This window comes from Heptranchias perlo, chromosome 23 (genome assembly GCF_035084215.1).
Source record: "Heptranchias perlo isolate sHepPer1 chromosome 23, sHepPer1.hap1, whole genome shotgun sequence".
NCBI classification, from domain to species: Eukaryota; Metazoa; Chordata; class Chondrichthyes; order Hexanchiformes; family Hexanchidae; genus Heptranchias; species Heptranchias perlo.
In genome coordinates this window covers 21,601,361-21,617,939 of record NC_090347.1, presented here as the reverse complement: position 1 = coordinate 21,617,939, position 16,579 = coordinate 21,601,361, and the positions used below count along the sequence as shown (strand labels likewise).

Sequence of the window (16,579 nt, the reverse complement as noted above, 5' to 3'; positions counted from 1 at the left end):
ACCTTCAACAGCACCGGTATCACCAAATCCCCCACCACCAACATACTTGGGGGGGTGGGTCATCATTGACCAGGAGATTAACTGGGCCAGCCATAGTACAATGACACTCAAGAAGCTCGTCACCATCAAGAACAGAATAACTCACGTGATGGGCACCCCTTTCCACTGAATTCAATATCCACCCCCTCCACCATCAGAATACTGTGGCAGGATGCAGCAACTCTCCAAGGTTACATCAATAGCCCCTCTTAGCCCTTTGACCTGTACCACCGAGAAGGTCAAGAGGAGCAAGATCATGGGAACACCATCCTTTCCAAGTCACACACCATCCTGACTTGGATGTATTCTGCCATTCCTTCAATGTTGCTGTATCAACATCTTGGAATTCCCTACCTAACGCTATTGTGGGAGCGCCATCAGCAAGGGGACTGCAGCAGATCATGGAGAAGGACCACCTTCTCAGGAGAATTAAGGGCAATAGAAATGTTGCTTTGCCAGCGTCGCCCACATCCTGAGAACGCATAAATTAAATAATGAAAGTAGGTGAATCAAGAGTGGGCCCAGTTTTACCACTGCAGCAATTTTGACAAAATTACAAAACTGAACGTGTTCAACATGATTTTTCAAATGATTAAACTCAAACTAGGTTCCTCCTCACGTCCTCCCCCTACATGTTTGGGAATTGAGGAGGTGGGAGTGTGGAGTCAAGGTTGTACTATTAAGCAATTCATTCAAATCCTACCTTTCCATTCCTGTAAAGATTCTTCCCAAAGCCTTGGCAGAAAGAGGTGGCAAAGGGCAGTGTGCAGATGCTGTGAATGGGCAAATACTCGATCAACAAGTTCCAGAACCTACAGAGGGGCAACAGGTACATAACAACTTATTCAAAAAAAAATGATCAATAATGTTGACCCTCCAGCCCTTTTACTCTCTCCCTCCCCCCTCCACCTCCCACAATGACTGCTCGTTCAATAGGGCAACTAGAATGGCCTGCTCCAGAGGTTTCACCACGACTGCAACCAATGTCTATAGATGTTTGTTACCCAGGTCTCCCCAGCTACTGGATCTAGCAAATGCTGGCAATATTATTCTCAGGTTGGGCAAGACCTTCATGCTAGGAGCCAGCGCCATTAGTGCAGGCTTTAGCGCAATGTCTGGTCACTGGTCACCCACGATATAGGATAAATGTCACAAATGAGGATGGCTGGATATTCTGCAGCTAGAAGGCTCAGTGACTTACTTGTGTTGGTTTTGATGGAATTTTTCCTTTTCCAAAGTCTCATAGACCCAGCCAGGTGCAAATATAGCCCCTGAGAAGTTGTACTTCCGGATCAGCTCGAAAGACTGGAATACAATACAAGTTACTTTGAAGTTGCAATATTGGAAATGAAGAAACCTGCATGATTAAAACCTTTCAATGACGGGACTATAAAATATCTATGCACGCTCACTCAGAAATTATCCTTAGCACTGGATATCCTCAAAACTAAAGCAGTGTTAAGCAGAGGTTTGAAAAAGTTGTCTAAATAAGTTGTACTTACAGAAAGAATTTTCATTAATACAATACCTCATCACCTCTCAGGACATTCTGATGTGCTTCAAGTGCAATTAATTGCTTTGAAGTGTAAGTGAATATGGCAGCCATTTTCACACTGCAATGTCCCACAACCAGCAGTGAGATGGCCACTTAATCTGCTTTATTTTTGGTAGTGTTGGTAGAGGGAAAAAGGTTGGCCAAATACTGGGAGAACTTGCTGCTTTTCTTCAAATAGTGCCAGATAATCTTTAACATCCACCTGAACCACAGGAACAGGTAGACAGGGCTTCCATTTAACGTTGCATTTGAAGAGCTGAATATTTTTCGGAAACTTTTACTTTTAAGTCCACAGGAATCATTAGAATTACTCATTTCAGCATTGTTCTTCTAACAACAACAATTACTTGCATTTATATAGTGCCTTTAATATAGAAAAACATCCTAATGCACTTCACAAAGACGGAATCAAAAAAATATTTATCATACACACTAGTTAGTTGCAGATTCTCACATTCATACTGAAAATGTTTCATTGTCTCCTGGTTTGTCTCTTGGCCTAATTAACATCATGGTATACAAGGGAATGACCTACAAAATGTTTTCTCCTTAAAAACAGTCTTGTTCTCTATGTCTCCACTGCAGATTCCCTGATCTTTATTATTCTGTGTTTTTTTATATACAAAAAGCCAAAGGAAAGTTACAGGCAATGCAGCAAGTAACAGGAAATCTGATAGTCTCCCATCAAGCAGCATCTGTGATGTTGACAAAGAGTTGGCTGTACATACACAATCTGTGCCTCCAATTCATTCTTTCCTTTTTCAATTTAACTTAATTTGTAAACAGAATTAGTTAAAATAAAATGGTTTACCAAAAAAATAAATTCCAGAGTACTTCAACTAGCACAACCCACTCCCTCAACTGTCCGTTCAATATTAGTTTAATCTTTGGCATCACAGAGCCCTATATATTACATACTTTAGCTATCATATAACAGCTGCAAAAACAATTTTCTGGCTATTTCCAAATTCTTGCCTCAACTTTTCAACTTGAAGAATTTAAACAATGTGCAGCAGTGGTTTGTTATTAGTATTAAGAGCAGCTTCAAACAATCCTGGTGTGAAATTTAGTTCGATCAAATCTGGCTTGCGATGGGGGTGAATGCAATGAATCAACAGCAGAGGGCAGCAAAAGAACTAACATGAAACTTACTGAAGCAGAATCCTCCGATGGCACTTTATTCTTTTGACAAGGCAACCCACAACCATTTGACTACAGGAGAACTACTGGTTCCACACTGAATCCAATCACAATTCTACACCAAGCAGATACTAAAATTACAGCACTGTGCCAACTGTTGAAGGGAGCTCCTTATTCCACTGACGCCACACTTAGTTCTTCCTCTTAATAAATTGTCCCAGATTAGATATTCCAACATAGTTCCGGCAATAAAATCTTACAGTCCGGAAGATCAAAGCTATGAATTTGGCCACAAAATTGCCAATTACCTCGAACCACAATGAAACTGTACCACTAGACTGCTGATTGCTGAACAGATTGTTGCACAGAACACAAGATAAATATTTGTGTCTGTGATTCGTGCTAAACTACAACAGAATATCCACTTGAAGCAAGCACTTTAAAATATCAAAAAATACAACTGAAACACCCAAGGCCATTGCCACAGTTTCCTCTTTTTGCATGACGGGAATCCACTGCAAAAATGCATTCAACTAGTATGCATACAATTAAAATAGATTTTTTTTGTGGGGGCAGGGGCAATAAGTACTGTATTTTGAATCAATATTAACTGTTAGAATACAACTCAAAACAAGCTTTACCTGATTGGTTGTAAACTCGCCTCCTACAACATCTCCTCGGCCAAACACATCGACTCCAACATAGACATCAGCATGGCGTCCCTCCACCAATGTCGCCATTCGTTTGAGATGTTCCTCCTTCCAGTTATAGTTTAGAAAAATACCATCACAGGAGTCAAAGAAAACTCTAAGGAAGAAATGAAGAAGATGTCCAAAGCAACAACAATTTTAAAAAAACAATATAAAATCACTGGTTCATAGTAAAGTGATTGACAATAAGATCACATACCACATCAGCAACATAGGGCACTGTCCAAACACACATGATCGTTACCATGTGGTTGTTAATAAATTGTGTGAGTTTAGCAGCCATTTGTTGAAATGTAATCCCATTTGGAAATAACCCACTCAGCCTCAATCTACAGATTAACCGAAAGATACACAATGATCAAATTAGTATGACAGCACAATCTTTTACTTCCTATGGATTCTGGTAAATCATTCTTCTAGCCTATTTTAAATATGCTGTTCAATATTAATAATGATTTGACTGTTGGTATCATTACTACAGCCTCATCTTTCTAAATTGGTAAAACTCACATGGATTATTGTTTATGTTACAGGCAAGTTAAAGCATGCGTTAGACATTCACAGCAGTGACTGTTGCAATTCTAGACAAGCTACAGAGGGCTCAGAGACTCTCAAGAGCACAGCTATCACTAAAAGGTTGCTGTGACCTCCTCTGACAGTTCTCACTGTCTGCACATCACACTTGGATCTCAAGAGCTCTTAATTTTGTCTACAACAAATCAGCTCTTACAAAGGTTAAGCAGGTCAACAAAATATTGCTCTTAAACCACTCTGCCACAAGAAGCGTTTTAAGCAACAGTTTAAAAAACATAGCCTTTCCAAAATTTTACTTTTGGAAGGTCCAAATACACTGATTTTATAATAAACGTGATGGAACAAATGCTCTATTTCATCCACTCAAACGTTTGGTGTATGAAATGTAGTAGGCCTATAAATACAAATAATTCAGAACTAGTACAACAAACAAATGTGATCTATGGGCAAGTGTTTGTCAACAGTGCTACTTACTTGTAGTTACAGTCTCCTTTAGAGAAGTAGCTGTAAGTGAATGATAAGCATGTGTTTCCTGTTGAAACAGCTGGGCTGTTTCAACCACAGTATGACAACATGACGAGCACAATCCAAGCAGCACAGCCAACAGGTTCTTTTTTATAAAGCCAAACCTTGGTCGTTGAACTTCCAGTTCATTCTGCCACTTGTTATAAAAGACAATTTCCCCCCATATTACTAAGGGGTAAATTGGTTACAAGTACATTACAAAGCAAACGCGCATTGGAGAAATGGGTGATGGGGCAGGCAAAGGCAGATCATGTCAGCATAGTAAAGCATTTATCAAGATAAAATGAACAGATAGAGTTTAAGGGGAGTTATATTTTATTTTCTGAATTTTTCCTTCCCCCCCCCCCCCACCCCGCCCACCTCCAAACATCAGGCTCCCCACTATTGAGCCCCGAGGTCTGAAATTCTATTGCACTGCGTTATTCAAACTGCAGAGATATCAGCCTTCATCTCACTGCACATTATAGGGGAATGATATGCCCTGTACAGAATATAACCCAACAGCACTTAACTGAATTGATGGGCAGAATCAAAGTTATAGCGATTGATAGCAGATGACAGTGATTATACAGTTGACACCCATAATAGTCACTTACTTGTTGTGCTTATTCAGTTCATTCTGCCATTTCAGATCTCCAGTCTCCAGCACGCTGTCGTACCAGATCACCAGACTGTGAGGAACAGCTTGTTGCATCCTGGTATGGAAGTAACTAAGAAACTCAGGCACATTCTTGACTGCATTGGGCTGCAATAAAATAAAACAAAAATAAACAAATATTATACATATTAAAAATAGAAGGCGATCTGTAAATGTTGCTTACTTGACTTCTATAGAAATGAAAACTCTAGGATCCTAAACAGTGTCCCTGGTCCATGAGCCTTCCAAGACCCACTACAGCCCTTCCTGCAGGATGGCACTTTGAGGTACTAGTCTGCACCAAGAATGGCTTTGTAAGACACTCTCACACTTTTCAAGTGCAAAGCATCAACTGGAGGTGTTTAAATTATGAAGGGTTTTGACAAGGTGAAAGGAGAAAAAATGCTCCCTCTGGTTGGGGAGTCAGTGACAAGGATCATCAAGTTAAAATTGTCATTAAGGGAGTTTGCCCTCCTTCGGTATGGCAAGCCTCTATGGTTCTAAATAGGCAAGAAGTTAAGTGAGGGATCTTTCAGTGCGGACAGAAATGCTTTTCATTGACTGCATTAGCTGCTGGCTCCCATAACGCAGACCTTGCGCAACCCGAGACTACATTAAAATGAACTTGCTAGATTTTGTAGACCAATGGCCAGGCGGATTTAATTTTTTTTTTTACTACTGCTTGTTTTCCTGGGGCCAGGAAGCAGGTTGTCCCAGCATCAGCAGCAGTCACACTGGTGACATGATCACATCATTATGCATGCATGTCGCTATTCTCTCTGTAGTGATCTCGTGGCATCCCTCTATTCTCTCTGTAGTGATCTCGTGGCATCTCTCTGTGCACATTGGACAAAACTGTCATTCGAACGTTTTTGTAAAGTTACCAGTATGTTAAAGCGGAAGGAAAGATCAAGGGGTGTACTTCCTCTTCAAAGTACTTCCCCAATTTTTATGTAAAAAAAAATTATAAAAATATATATTACCCATTTTGTAGAAAATTAAGCTTCCTGAACCACTGCTACTCTCCATAATGTCCTGGAGAGGCTTCATTCATTTTAATAGGATCACAACTTTGGACGAACCTGCAAGCTAATCTGAAGTTTAGCAAACTCAGGTACGTGAGCTACAGGCAGAGTACAGGCATACACAACCATTAATGGCATTTCCTGGAATCAGGCAGCTCCAGGTATTTTTTTATTGCCCACCCGTCTCCGAGGCTTTCTTTCCCTCTAAATGAGAGTTTCTATGGACTCAGATAATAGATTCAAGATTCCTAACCAATCAAAAGTGTCTCCAATTGGACAAGAGCACCAGGACTTTTAGAATAAATGAGATCACTAGAAACAATAATCAAGGTGGAGTTGGCTGTTAAAAAAAAAACTCTGGCTGTTAAATTGTAATTGTGTCTTCCATACCCCTCTGTGAAAAGATTCCAGTTTTAGCTGTTGTGACTATCAGTGTGATTGGAGACTCCATTTGATATCCATTTAATCAGTGTTTTTATTTTATTGAAGCACATTACAATAACACCAGTGACTGCTCAGTAAGGGAAAGACTAGCAATCATGAACTCCAGGACATGCATCCCATACCAACAGAATCACCAATGTTGTAAAACTCAACTGGTGTTCAAGATTGCCTGGAGATTATTAGTTTGGAGAAAGGAAAGTTCCACATATAAAGACCCTGAGCAACCAACTATTTTATCCCGTTTCACAACTTATTATTCTGCAGTGCTACTGCCATGAACTCGAGGGAGAAATAGGCAACAACTGAGAATATGATCAGGATGATTATTCAAAGCACATCAAAATAAAATATCATCAATATTCATATCAAGAGCTATGCAGTGCGACCACAGGATTAGACTCAGGGATGCCAATGTTCAGTGCGTTGAACCTCAGTTCATTTCTTGAAATTCAAATTGTTGCACACAGGGGTCATTAGACTGTGGGTCCTGAACTATGGCAATTCTCTCAAAATTATATAGAGCTTCAAGTTCGAGACTACTAAATTCTTCCCACCTTAACAGCAAACACGGGCACATCTTAGAATCAGCATGGCAAGGCAATTACAATTATTCACAACAAAAACTATTGCTTAGCCTCTAAAACAAGGCAGTAAATAAAGAAAGAATTTGCATTTATATAGCACCTTTCATGACCTCAGGACGTCCCAAAGCACTTTACTGCCCATGAAGTATAGTCATTGTTGTAATGTAGGGAAATGCAGCAGCCAATTTGCACACAGCAAGGTCCCACGAACAGCAATTAGATAATGACCAAATAAACAAATTGAGGGATAAATATCGGACAGGACACAGGCAAACTCCCCAGCTCTTCTTCAAAATAGTGCCATGAGATCTTCTACCTGAGAGGGCAGACTGGGCCTCAGTACCATGTCTCATCCAACAGACAATACCTCCGACAGTTCAGCACTGCGCCAGAGTGTCAGCCTGGATTTTGTGCTCAAGCCTCTGGAGTGGGTCTTGAACCTACAACCTCTGACTCAGAACCAAAAATGCTACCACTGAGCCACAATGGACACCTACAACAGCCAGTGTGCTACCTGACATACAACAGGTTTCTTTTAAAAATGATGAGAAAACAGTTTCTGTTCCATTTTTATTTGAACCTTCTTCACTAGTTCCACAGTTGCAGTAATCACGGACTGCAGCGGTTCAAGAAGGCGGCTCACCACCACCTTCTCGAGGGCAATTAGGGATGGGCAATAAATGCTGGCCTCGCCAGCAACACCCACATCCCGTGAACGAATAAAAAAAAATTTTTTTTAAATAACATGAAAAGTGAACATCTTTGCTTCACTGATCCTTCCTTCACATGACACATAGAAGGGCTTTTGTTACAATTAAATTATCCCGTCTTCAAGCCTGTTATTTGAATCTCCACAGTAAAATACAGTGCTTAGACTGGGAGACATAAACCAAACAGCAAAATTCAGCAACTGCAACAAAAGCCAGGATTAGTTATCCAACCAGCAGTTTGATTAGTTTTTAAATATACTTCCTGTCAGTTTTACAACATACACAATATTTGACAGCATGAGGCTACCAGCAATAATTGAAAGTGACGATTCCTCCTAAACTAATGGTATTATAAACCTTGCCTCAATAAAACTGACTGTCTATTAAAAGTCTGTTCCATAGTGGGAGGCTTTTAATTGGCAAAAAAAAAGTTTTACTAAAGTGTAGTAAGTGAGTCAAAATATCCTGGAAGAATTTCAACAGAGCACTGCAGACAGGAATAAGACCGAAACCTAATTAACATATCGGCAGAGCACCATCAACTTCAACACACACCCATTCTGCAGATCACACATTCCATACGAACAGCAGCTTGAGATGTAATGCAAGCTTCATTTGTTCACCATAATATATTTATAATCAAATAATGTTAATTGAAAGATTTAGGAGTCCATTTTTTTGTTTAAACCCCACATTTTACATTCTCGTCTGCTGTGAAGCCGGGCAGGCAGCCTGCTATCAATTCGCTTACAATTTGGCACTGCAATTTCCACCAGGAGGCGCACAAGAGCAGCCAAAAATGACTTGCAATTAGTTCTCCCTCAGTGGAGGAGCAGTTTACCTCTGGCCCACTGGCAAGACAGAAATTGTTCACACTCAGTAAGCTTCAACTCATCGAAAACTCTGCTGTCTGTAACTTAACTCACACCAAGTGCCTGTTGCCCTACATTAGAATTCTCATCCTCGTGTTTAAATTCCTTCATGGCCTTGCCCCTTCCTATCTCTGTAACCTCCTCCAGCCCTACAAACCCCGCACCCCTCCCAGAACTCTCTTGTGCCTCCAATTCTGGCCTGTTGTGTATCCCCTCCTCCTCCCCCACTCCCACCCCCATCCCTCCACCCCACCAATGGCAGCCATGCCTTCAGCCATCTAGACCCCATGCTCTGGAATTCCCTTCCTGAACCTCTCCACCTCCTTTCGGAACTTCCTTAAAACCAACCTCTTCAACCGAGCTTTTGGTCACAGACTTTTGGCCCGATTACACCTCTATTTACCACCTTGGGACATGTTCCTACAACAGAGGCACTTTATAAATGCAAGTTGTAGTAGTTGCTGTTGTAAACTCACAATGTTAAAAGCTGAAGGTAAGAGCTGTGCCCGAACAAAAGTTTTAATTCCTAAAACCTCTGCAGCAGATCATTACATTCTCCCACTGCCCAGATGTTGATGACAGGGTTAATAAGAGCCGATGTACTGCTGATCTCTTTACTCACACTCAACTCATTTTCAATGTTAACCAGCCATCCATCAAACTGAAAGCACTGGGCAATCAGCACTAGCTTATCTGCCATTGCGCGGAATGTCTCCTCCTTTTCCAAGAAAGCCTCACAGATTGTAGCCCCGTCTTTCCACTCTGTGATGAAAGTTCCTGAAACCAAAAACAAAATCAAAATTTTCCACCTATTAAAATAATTTTGCCTATTTTATAGAAATCACCAATAGTGTCTATCTCTGTGTCTGCATTAATCTGAGCGCTAAGCAGGCAAGTATTCATATTCCTGCGTGAGAAACAGATTGGTTTCTATAATACACTTCTGATGTTAGTAAACATAAACTGAATACCACACAGGAGATCTCAATATAGATACTTGGAGCCATTCAGCAATATTAACAGGACTTTGGGGAAAAAAAATGGAAACGTCTAACCATGTGATAGCTTTGCAAATTGTTCAAAGATTCTATCCTAGTCCTTGGAGAGGTATAATTAAAATAGGTTAAATCACAGAGGGGGAGAAAAATCTTATGAACCACTACAGCTGGAACTCACTGCTTCCATCTACATATTTGCATATCAAAAGTACTGAAAACAAACTATATTTTTTGCCAGAGTGAAATGTCGACGTAGTTGGTTCCTAAACAGATCATATTTACCTAGAATAGCAACACCATGTTTGTGCGCAGCATTGGTCCAACAGACTGGTGGGATGGTCACCATGTAGTGACTGAAATATACAAAGATGTCCATGTATAGCCAGTGGTAAAAGACAAAAGGATTCTCTTCACACGCACCTTGTATGAACCTGAAGAGACAAAGCAGTAAATTAGCACCAAATCTCTCTGAAGCTCAGAGGAAAGATAAGCTGCATTGGATGTTGAATCTCCTCAAACCACTACAATGCATTGTTTGGTCAGTATGGGGCATGAGTCGGCCATTCAGCCCCTCGAGCCCGCTCCGCCATTTGATAAGATCATGGCTGATCTGTGATCTAACTCCATATACCTGCCTTTGGCCCATATCACTTCATACAACAATATATCCCAAATACTACTTTAATGACAACTAGCTAATTAAATTAGAATTAGAATCACTTTTTCACCTTGATAGGAAAGCTAACAGAAGTCCAAACATAAGCTCAAGCTTTAAGACAGTATTCTGTACCATCTCTCCTCTTCACCCACAACAATCAAAACTGAATGCTAAAGATACTGTGATGTGTATTTATTGCTTACCAAGAAAGATTCTAACACTACCTTACTTTAATTCCGGTTTGTAATTCTTAATTGATGAACCCATTGAACAGTCCTGTTAGAAGTCTGAACTGCAATGAGTGAAGTGGAACATTGAATATTTGGATTTGCAACTTGCATTAAACAGCTATGTAAAATCACGTTTGGATTTCAAAAATGTTTGGTACGTGAAGCCCTGAAATCACAAGGCTCTAATGGCAGGGTGGGACCTCTATTTGGGTGACCACGTGTTTGGGATGTCAGGTGCACACCTGAGTCACTGTGTACTGCAAGTCACTGCAGGAAAAACAGTAGGTCAAAGGAAGACTGTGCTCCTTGCAAAGGCAGTTATGTTAATGAGGTCCTATATTATATAAATGGGTAAATCTGTAAACCAGAGGCTGAGCCTACTGTATTTGGATTGTTAAAGCTACCTTACAGTCTTCAAAAGTATACTGAAAAGTTTGGTTTCTTCTGGTGAAAGCAGAGGTACTCCATTGCATTTGCTCCCTGCATTACAACAACTTGCATTTATATAGTACCTTTAATGTAGTAAAACGTCCTAAGGTGCTTCACAGGAGCAATTATCAAACAAAATTTGACACATAAGCCACATAAGGAAATAGTAGATCAGGAAACCAAAAGCTTAGTCAAAGAGGTAGGTTATAAGGAGCTTCTAAAAGGAGAGGTAGAGAGGTGTAGGGAGGGAATTCCAGAACTTAGGGCCTAGGCAGCTGAAGGCACAGCCGCCAACGACGGAGCGAAGAAAATCGGGGATGCGCAAGAAGCCAGAATTGGAGGAGGGCAGAAATCTGGGAGAGTTGTAGGGCTGGAGGAGGTTACAGAGATAGGGAGAGGTGAGGCCATGGAGGGATTTGAAAACAAGGATGAGAATTTTAAAATCGAGGCGTTGCTGCACCAGGAGCCAATGTAGGTCAGCGAGCACAGGGGTGATAGGTGAACAGGAATGGGCAGCAGAGTTTTGGATGAGCTCAAGTTTATGGAGGGTGGAAGATGGGAGGCCAGCCAGGGAAGCGTTGGAATAGTCAAGTCTAGAGATAACAAAGGCATGAATGAGGGTTTCAGCAGCAGACGAGCTGAGGCCAGGGTGGAGACCGGAATGTTACGGAGGTGGAAGTAGGCGGTCTTGATGATGGAGAGGATATGGGATCAGAAGCTCAACTCAGGGTCAAATAGGACGCCAAGTTTGAGAACAATTTGGTTCAGCCTCAGACAATGGCCAGGGAGAGGGATGGAGTCAGTGGCTATGGATCAGAGTTTGAGGCAGGGACCAAAGACAATGGCTTCGACCTTCCCAGTATATAAATGGAGGAAGTTTTTGCTCATCTCATACTGGATGTCGAACAAGCAGTGTGACAAATCAGAGACGGTGGAGGGGTCAAGAGAGGCGGTGGTGGGGTAGAGCTGGGTGTCATCAGCATACATGTGGAACCTAACGTTGTGTTTTCAGATGATGTCACCGAGGGGCAGCATGTAGACGAGAAAAATGAGGGGGCCAAGGATAAATCCTTGGGGGACTCCGGAGATAAAGGTGCGGGAGCTAGGAAAGAATCCATTGCAGGTGATTCTCTGGCTATGACCGAATAGGTAGGAACGGAACCAGGCAAGGGCAGTCCCACCCAGCTGGACAATGGAGGAGAGGCGTTGGAGGAGAATGGTTTGGTCAACCACGTCAAAGGCCGCAGGCAGGTCGAGAAGGATGAGAAGGGATTGTTTACCACAATCAGAGTCTCATAGGATGTCATTTGTGACTTTGATAAGGGCCATTTCAGTGCTGTGGCAGAGGTGGAAACCTGATTAGACGGGTTCAAACATGGAGATGTGAGAAAGATGGGCACGGATTTGGAAGGCATCAACACATTCAAGGACTTTGGGGAGGAAAGGAGGGTTGGAGATGGGGTGGTAGTTTACAAGGAGAGAGGGGACAAGGGTGGATTTTTTTTTTTTTTTTTTTTGAGGAGGGGGCTGATGATGGCAAATCTGAAGGGGAGGGGGACAGTACCTGAGGAGAGGGAACCGTTAGCAATATCAGCTAACATGGGGGGCAGGAGGGAAAATTGGGTGGCCATGGCACATCCAGTTTCACAAGATATTTTATCTTGTGTCAAGCATAAAGGACCAGCTGCATAGGGAAACCCTTACTCTCTATGAACCAAAATGTGATCTTTTGCGCAAGTATCTGACAATGTAGTGTGGCCAGGATGAACTGTAAACTGCTTATGCTGTTGGTAAACACACTGAAAATATTACAAGATAGCTCGTACTCCCCAGGTCTCTCCAACTGATGAATAAACACCACTAACACACAATACATCCTGGGCTATGAACTACAAGTCGGAAGCAAGAACAAACAGCAGATTTCACTAGATGATAGTTCTTTACTTATCCTCCCAGTGTCCCTTTCAAAACATGATGTGGAGATGCCGGTGATTGACTGGGGTGGACAAATGCAAGGAATCTTACAACACCAGGTTATAGTCCAACAGTTTTATTTGAAAATCACAAGCTTTCGGAAATTATCTCCTTCGTCAGGTGAGTGAGTGAAAGGTTCTCAAATCGCATATCTTATATTAGGCTGGGACACGATCACACCAATCAAAGGTGTCGTTGGTGTTCAGACAGGTTAGCCACAGAAAACAGTACGTCCCAGTATACTGAATACACAATGGGTCAGATTACACAGACAAAGAGAGAAAGAGACCCGAAAGGCAGAGAGAGAATGTCCAGTTGTATTAAAAACAGATAACTTTTATATGCATGGAAATATGTTAATAGCTAGAGTGGAAGTTTTATCTGTTTTTAATACAACTGGACATTCTCTCTCTCTCTCTCTCTCTCTCTCTCTGCGTTTCAGGTCGCTTTCTCTCTTTGTCTGTGTAATCTGACCCATTGTGTATTCAGTATACTGGGACGTACTGTTTTCCGTGGCTAACCTGTCTGAACACCAACGACACCTTTGATTGGTGTGATTGTGTCCCAGACTAATATAAGATATGCGATTTGAGAACCTTTCACTCACTCACCTGACGAAGGAGATAATCTCCGAAAGCTTGTGATTTTCAAATAAAACTGTTGGACTATAACCTGGTGTTGTAAGATTCCTTACCTTTCAAAACAATAAAAGTTAAGCAGACTCTCGTAGTTCCCTGCAATACTTTAAACAACGTAAGGTCCTTGAAGCCCACAGGGTTCCCCAGTTGCCTCCACCCAAGGGTCAAACCTGGAAAAAAGAAAAAGCATGCCACTTTTACACCAAGATCAGGCAGCTTCTGGCTACAGAGCTGTCAATCAAAAGTAGACTTCACAAGTACCAGTGAAGTACCTTCAAAAGCCTATTTCCAGCCCTCCTTTCCATTCTAGGATCAAGCCAAGCTGTGTGTCTGATGAACGGGGCCCTCCTGTTGAGATAGACATTAAAGGCTTGGTAGAATAGCACATGAAATAGACTAAGTGTGGGACAGATCAGAGCCCCAGTGATTCACATTAATTACTTCTATCACTTGGGTGAACTTTTAAGTCTTCTCTCACTTACTGAACAGTCGGGCGATAAAACTTCCACTCTAGCTATTAACATATTCCATGCATATAATTGACATCATCAAAGAACAAAAGGAATTTAAAGTCACCTAGTTACGTAGCGATGAGCCAGGGAATGCAAGTATTCCACTTGGCCAGTTTCTGCTGTCAGAGCTGTAGCCAAATTTTTAAATTGCTGCATTGCACGCCAGCTAACAAAATATCAAAAATATTCAAACAGAGCTTTTTGTAATTTGAAACCTAACAAATCTCGCCTGCAGAAACAGGTTACCTTATCAGCTTTGCCAGCAGTACAATTCCACCTCAGTGAAATCATTCATTCACAGCCCAGAAAGGGTTAAAAAGATTTCATAGCATTTTCCTGCGCTATAATGTGTACTCTGTTTTACTTTAGTGTACAGCTCAAAATACAAACATATATATAACAAACATTACATAAAAGGAAATGTCACACATTCTTACATAGGATGACATAGAAATTATAGCACAGAAATAGTCCATTCGGACCGACTGGTCTATGCCTATGTTTATGCTCCACACGAGCCTCCTCCCACCCCACTTTATCTAACCCGATTAGTATATCTTTCTATTCCTTTCTCCCTCACGTACTTATCTAGCTTTCCCTTGAATGCATCAATGCTATTTGCCTCAATTACTCCATGTAGTAGCAAGTTCCACATTCTAACCACTCTCTGGGTAAAGAAGTTTCTCCTGAATTCCTGATTGGATTTATAAGTGCTTTAAATAACTATATAGAAATTAACAATGTAAAAGCATTCATGATTAGATGAACATCATCACAACAATCCAAGTTCGTGAGTTAACCAAATTGTGTAAAGGGGTAGAAGGTCTTTGCCAAGTTTCACAGTATAAAAGACAAAAACGTGAATCGATCAAGACATTTTTTTCTTCGACTGAGACTCGGATCACACTATAATTAAAACTGTAAGGATATCTATCAGCAACGTTATCCCTAGAAAACGCACCTGTCATTCAAGTAGCCGCCGGCCATATCATGACAGACCAGTGTCCTTGGCCGATTACACTGCAGAGGTGGCTGTCGCAGAGCTAAGGGGATAACAGCTTTGTTGAAATGTTCGTCTTGAACAGAAGGCTGCCATGATTTCAGTTCTTCCAGTGATGAGATGTAAAAGCTGACTGGTGCGCTGTTGTCAGGGTCATAACATCGGACTGCATTTAACAAAGAACCAAAAATAATTAACAGTCTTATCTCTCATTTACACCTGCCACTGAACCTTAAACACAATAATGATTTTTAAAAATTCATAACAATACATCAAGGCCTGGTTGAGGCAGTGAGCTAGCACACTGTCCTTGAACCAGGGTTCAGATCCAGCCCAGGCCAGATGAATGTCTCCTCGCTCTAATGGATGTAATGCTACTTTACGAAAAGAGTTGAGCAGATTCAACAAAAAAATTACACACACTCAACCTTTTATTACACATAAAAATTCAGGAACTATAATAATTCAAATGTGAGCAGCCCAGCAATCCACAATGCAGGAGAATTCATTCCCATCATTGTGTCATTTACTTTCCTTCTAAATGTTCCAGTTTCTGTCCCTCTGATCATAGGATGCTGCCCTCAAATTACTTAGGCCTTATGTTTATATTCAGGCAAGATTTGTAAGCAAATAAGACTTTAACACGGTCAACGACAAACCATCTTCCTCAACACCACTCTTCACTGTCCAGCTTAGTGGGACTGCCTTTGCCTGGCTCCACTCTTACCGATCCAACCGCAGCCAGATCACCTCCAGCAATGCCTTCTCTTCCCACCCCTGCACCATTACCTCCAGAGTCCCCAAAGATCTTTCTGTGGCCTCCTCCTCTTCCTCATCTATATACTCCTCCTTGGCAACATCATCCACAGACATGGAGTCAGCTTCTACATGTACGCTGATGACACCCAGCTGTACCTCTTCACCGCCTCCCTCAACCCCTCCACTACCTCTGTGTCGTCAGACAGCTTGTGTGACATCCAGTCCTAGATGAACTGCAATTTCTTCCAGTTAAACACTGGGAAGGCCGAAGCAATCGTCTTCAGTCCCCGCCATAAATTCTTTACCCTTGCCACCGATTCCACCCTCCTCCCCAGCTAATATCTCAGGACAAATTAGACTGTTCGCAACTTGGGAGTCCTATTCAACCCCAAGCTGAGTTTCTCACCCCCATACCCTCACCATCACAAAAACCACCTGCTTCTACCTCCACATCACCCACCTCCGCCTCTACCTCAGCCCATCTACCACTGACTTTGTCTTCCTCCATGACTTTGTCATCTCTAGGCTCAATCACTCCAATGATCTCCTGGCAAGCCTCCCATCTTCCATAAACTTCAGCTCATGCTCTCCTCTCCTATACCAAGT

The 16,579-nt window shown here is 41.7% G+C and overlaps 1 protein-coding gene across 2 annotated transcripts in view; it reads right to left on the bottom strand.

Annotated features, from left to right (window-relative positions):
- The window catches only part of engase (endo-beta-N-acetylglucosaminidase), a 41,051-nt gene that overhangs the window by 20,477 nt on the left and 3,995 nt on the right, over positions 1-16,579 (bottom strand). For both annotated transcript variants that reach the window (XM_068004175.1, XM_068004176.1), the window contains 7 exons: positions 15,176-15,380; positions 10,056-10,204; positions 9,398-9,552; positions 5,100-5,248; positions 3,376-3,541; positions 1,241-1,344; positions 743-851 (listed from right to left, as the gene is read on the bottom strand). In XM_068004175.1, the coding sequence (XP_067860276.1) occupies positions 743-851; positions 1,241-1,344; positions 3,376-3,541; positions 5,100-5,248; positions 9,398-9,552; positions 10,056-10,204; positions 15,176-15,380 (1,037 nt within the window). The remainder of the gene's footprint in view (positions 1-742; positions 852-1,240; positions 1,345-3,375; positions 3,542-5,099; positions 5,249-9,397; positions 9,553-10,055; positions 10,205-15,175; positions 15,381-16,579) is intronic.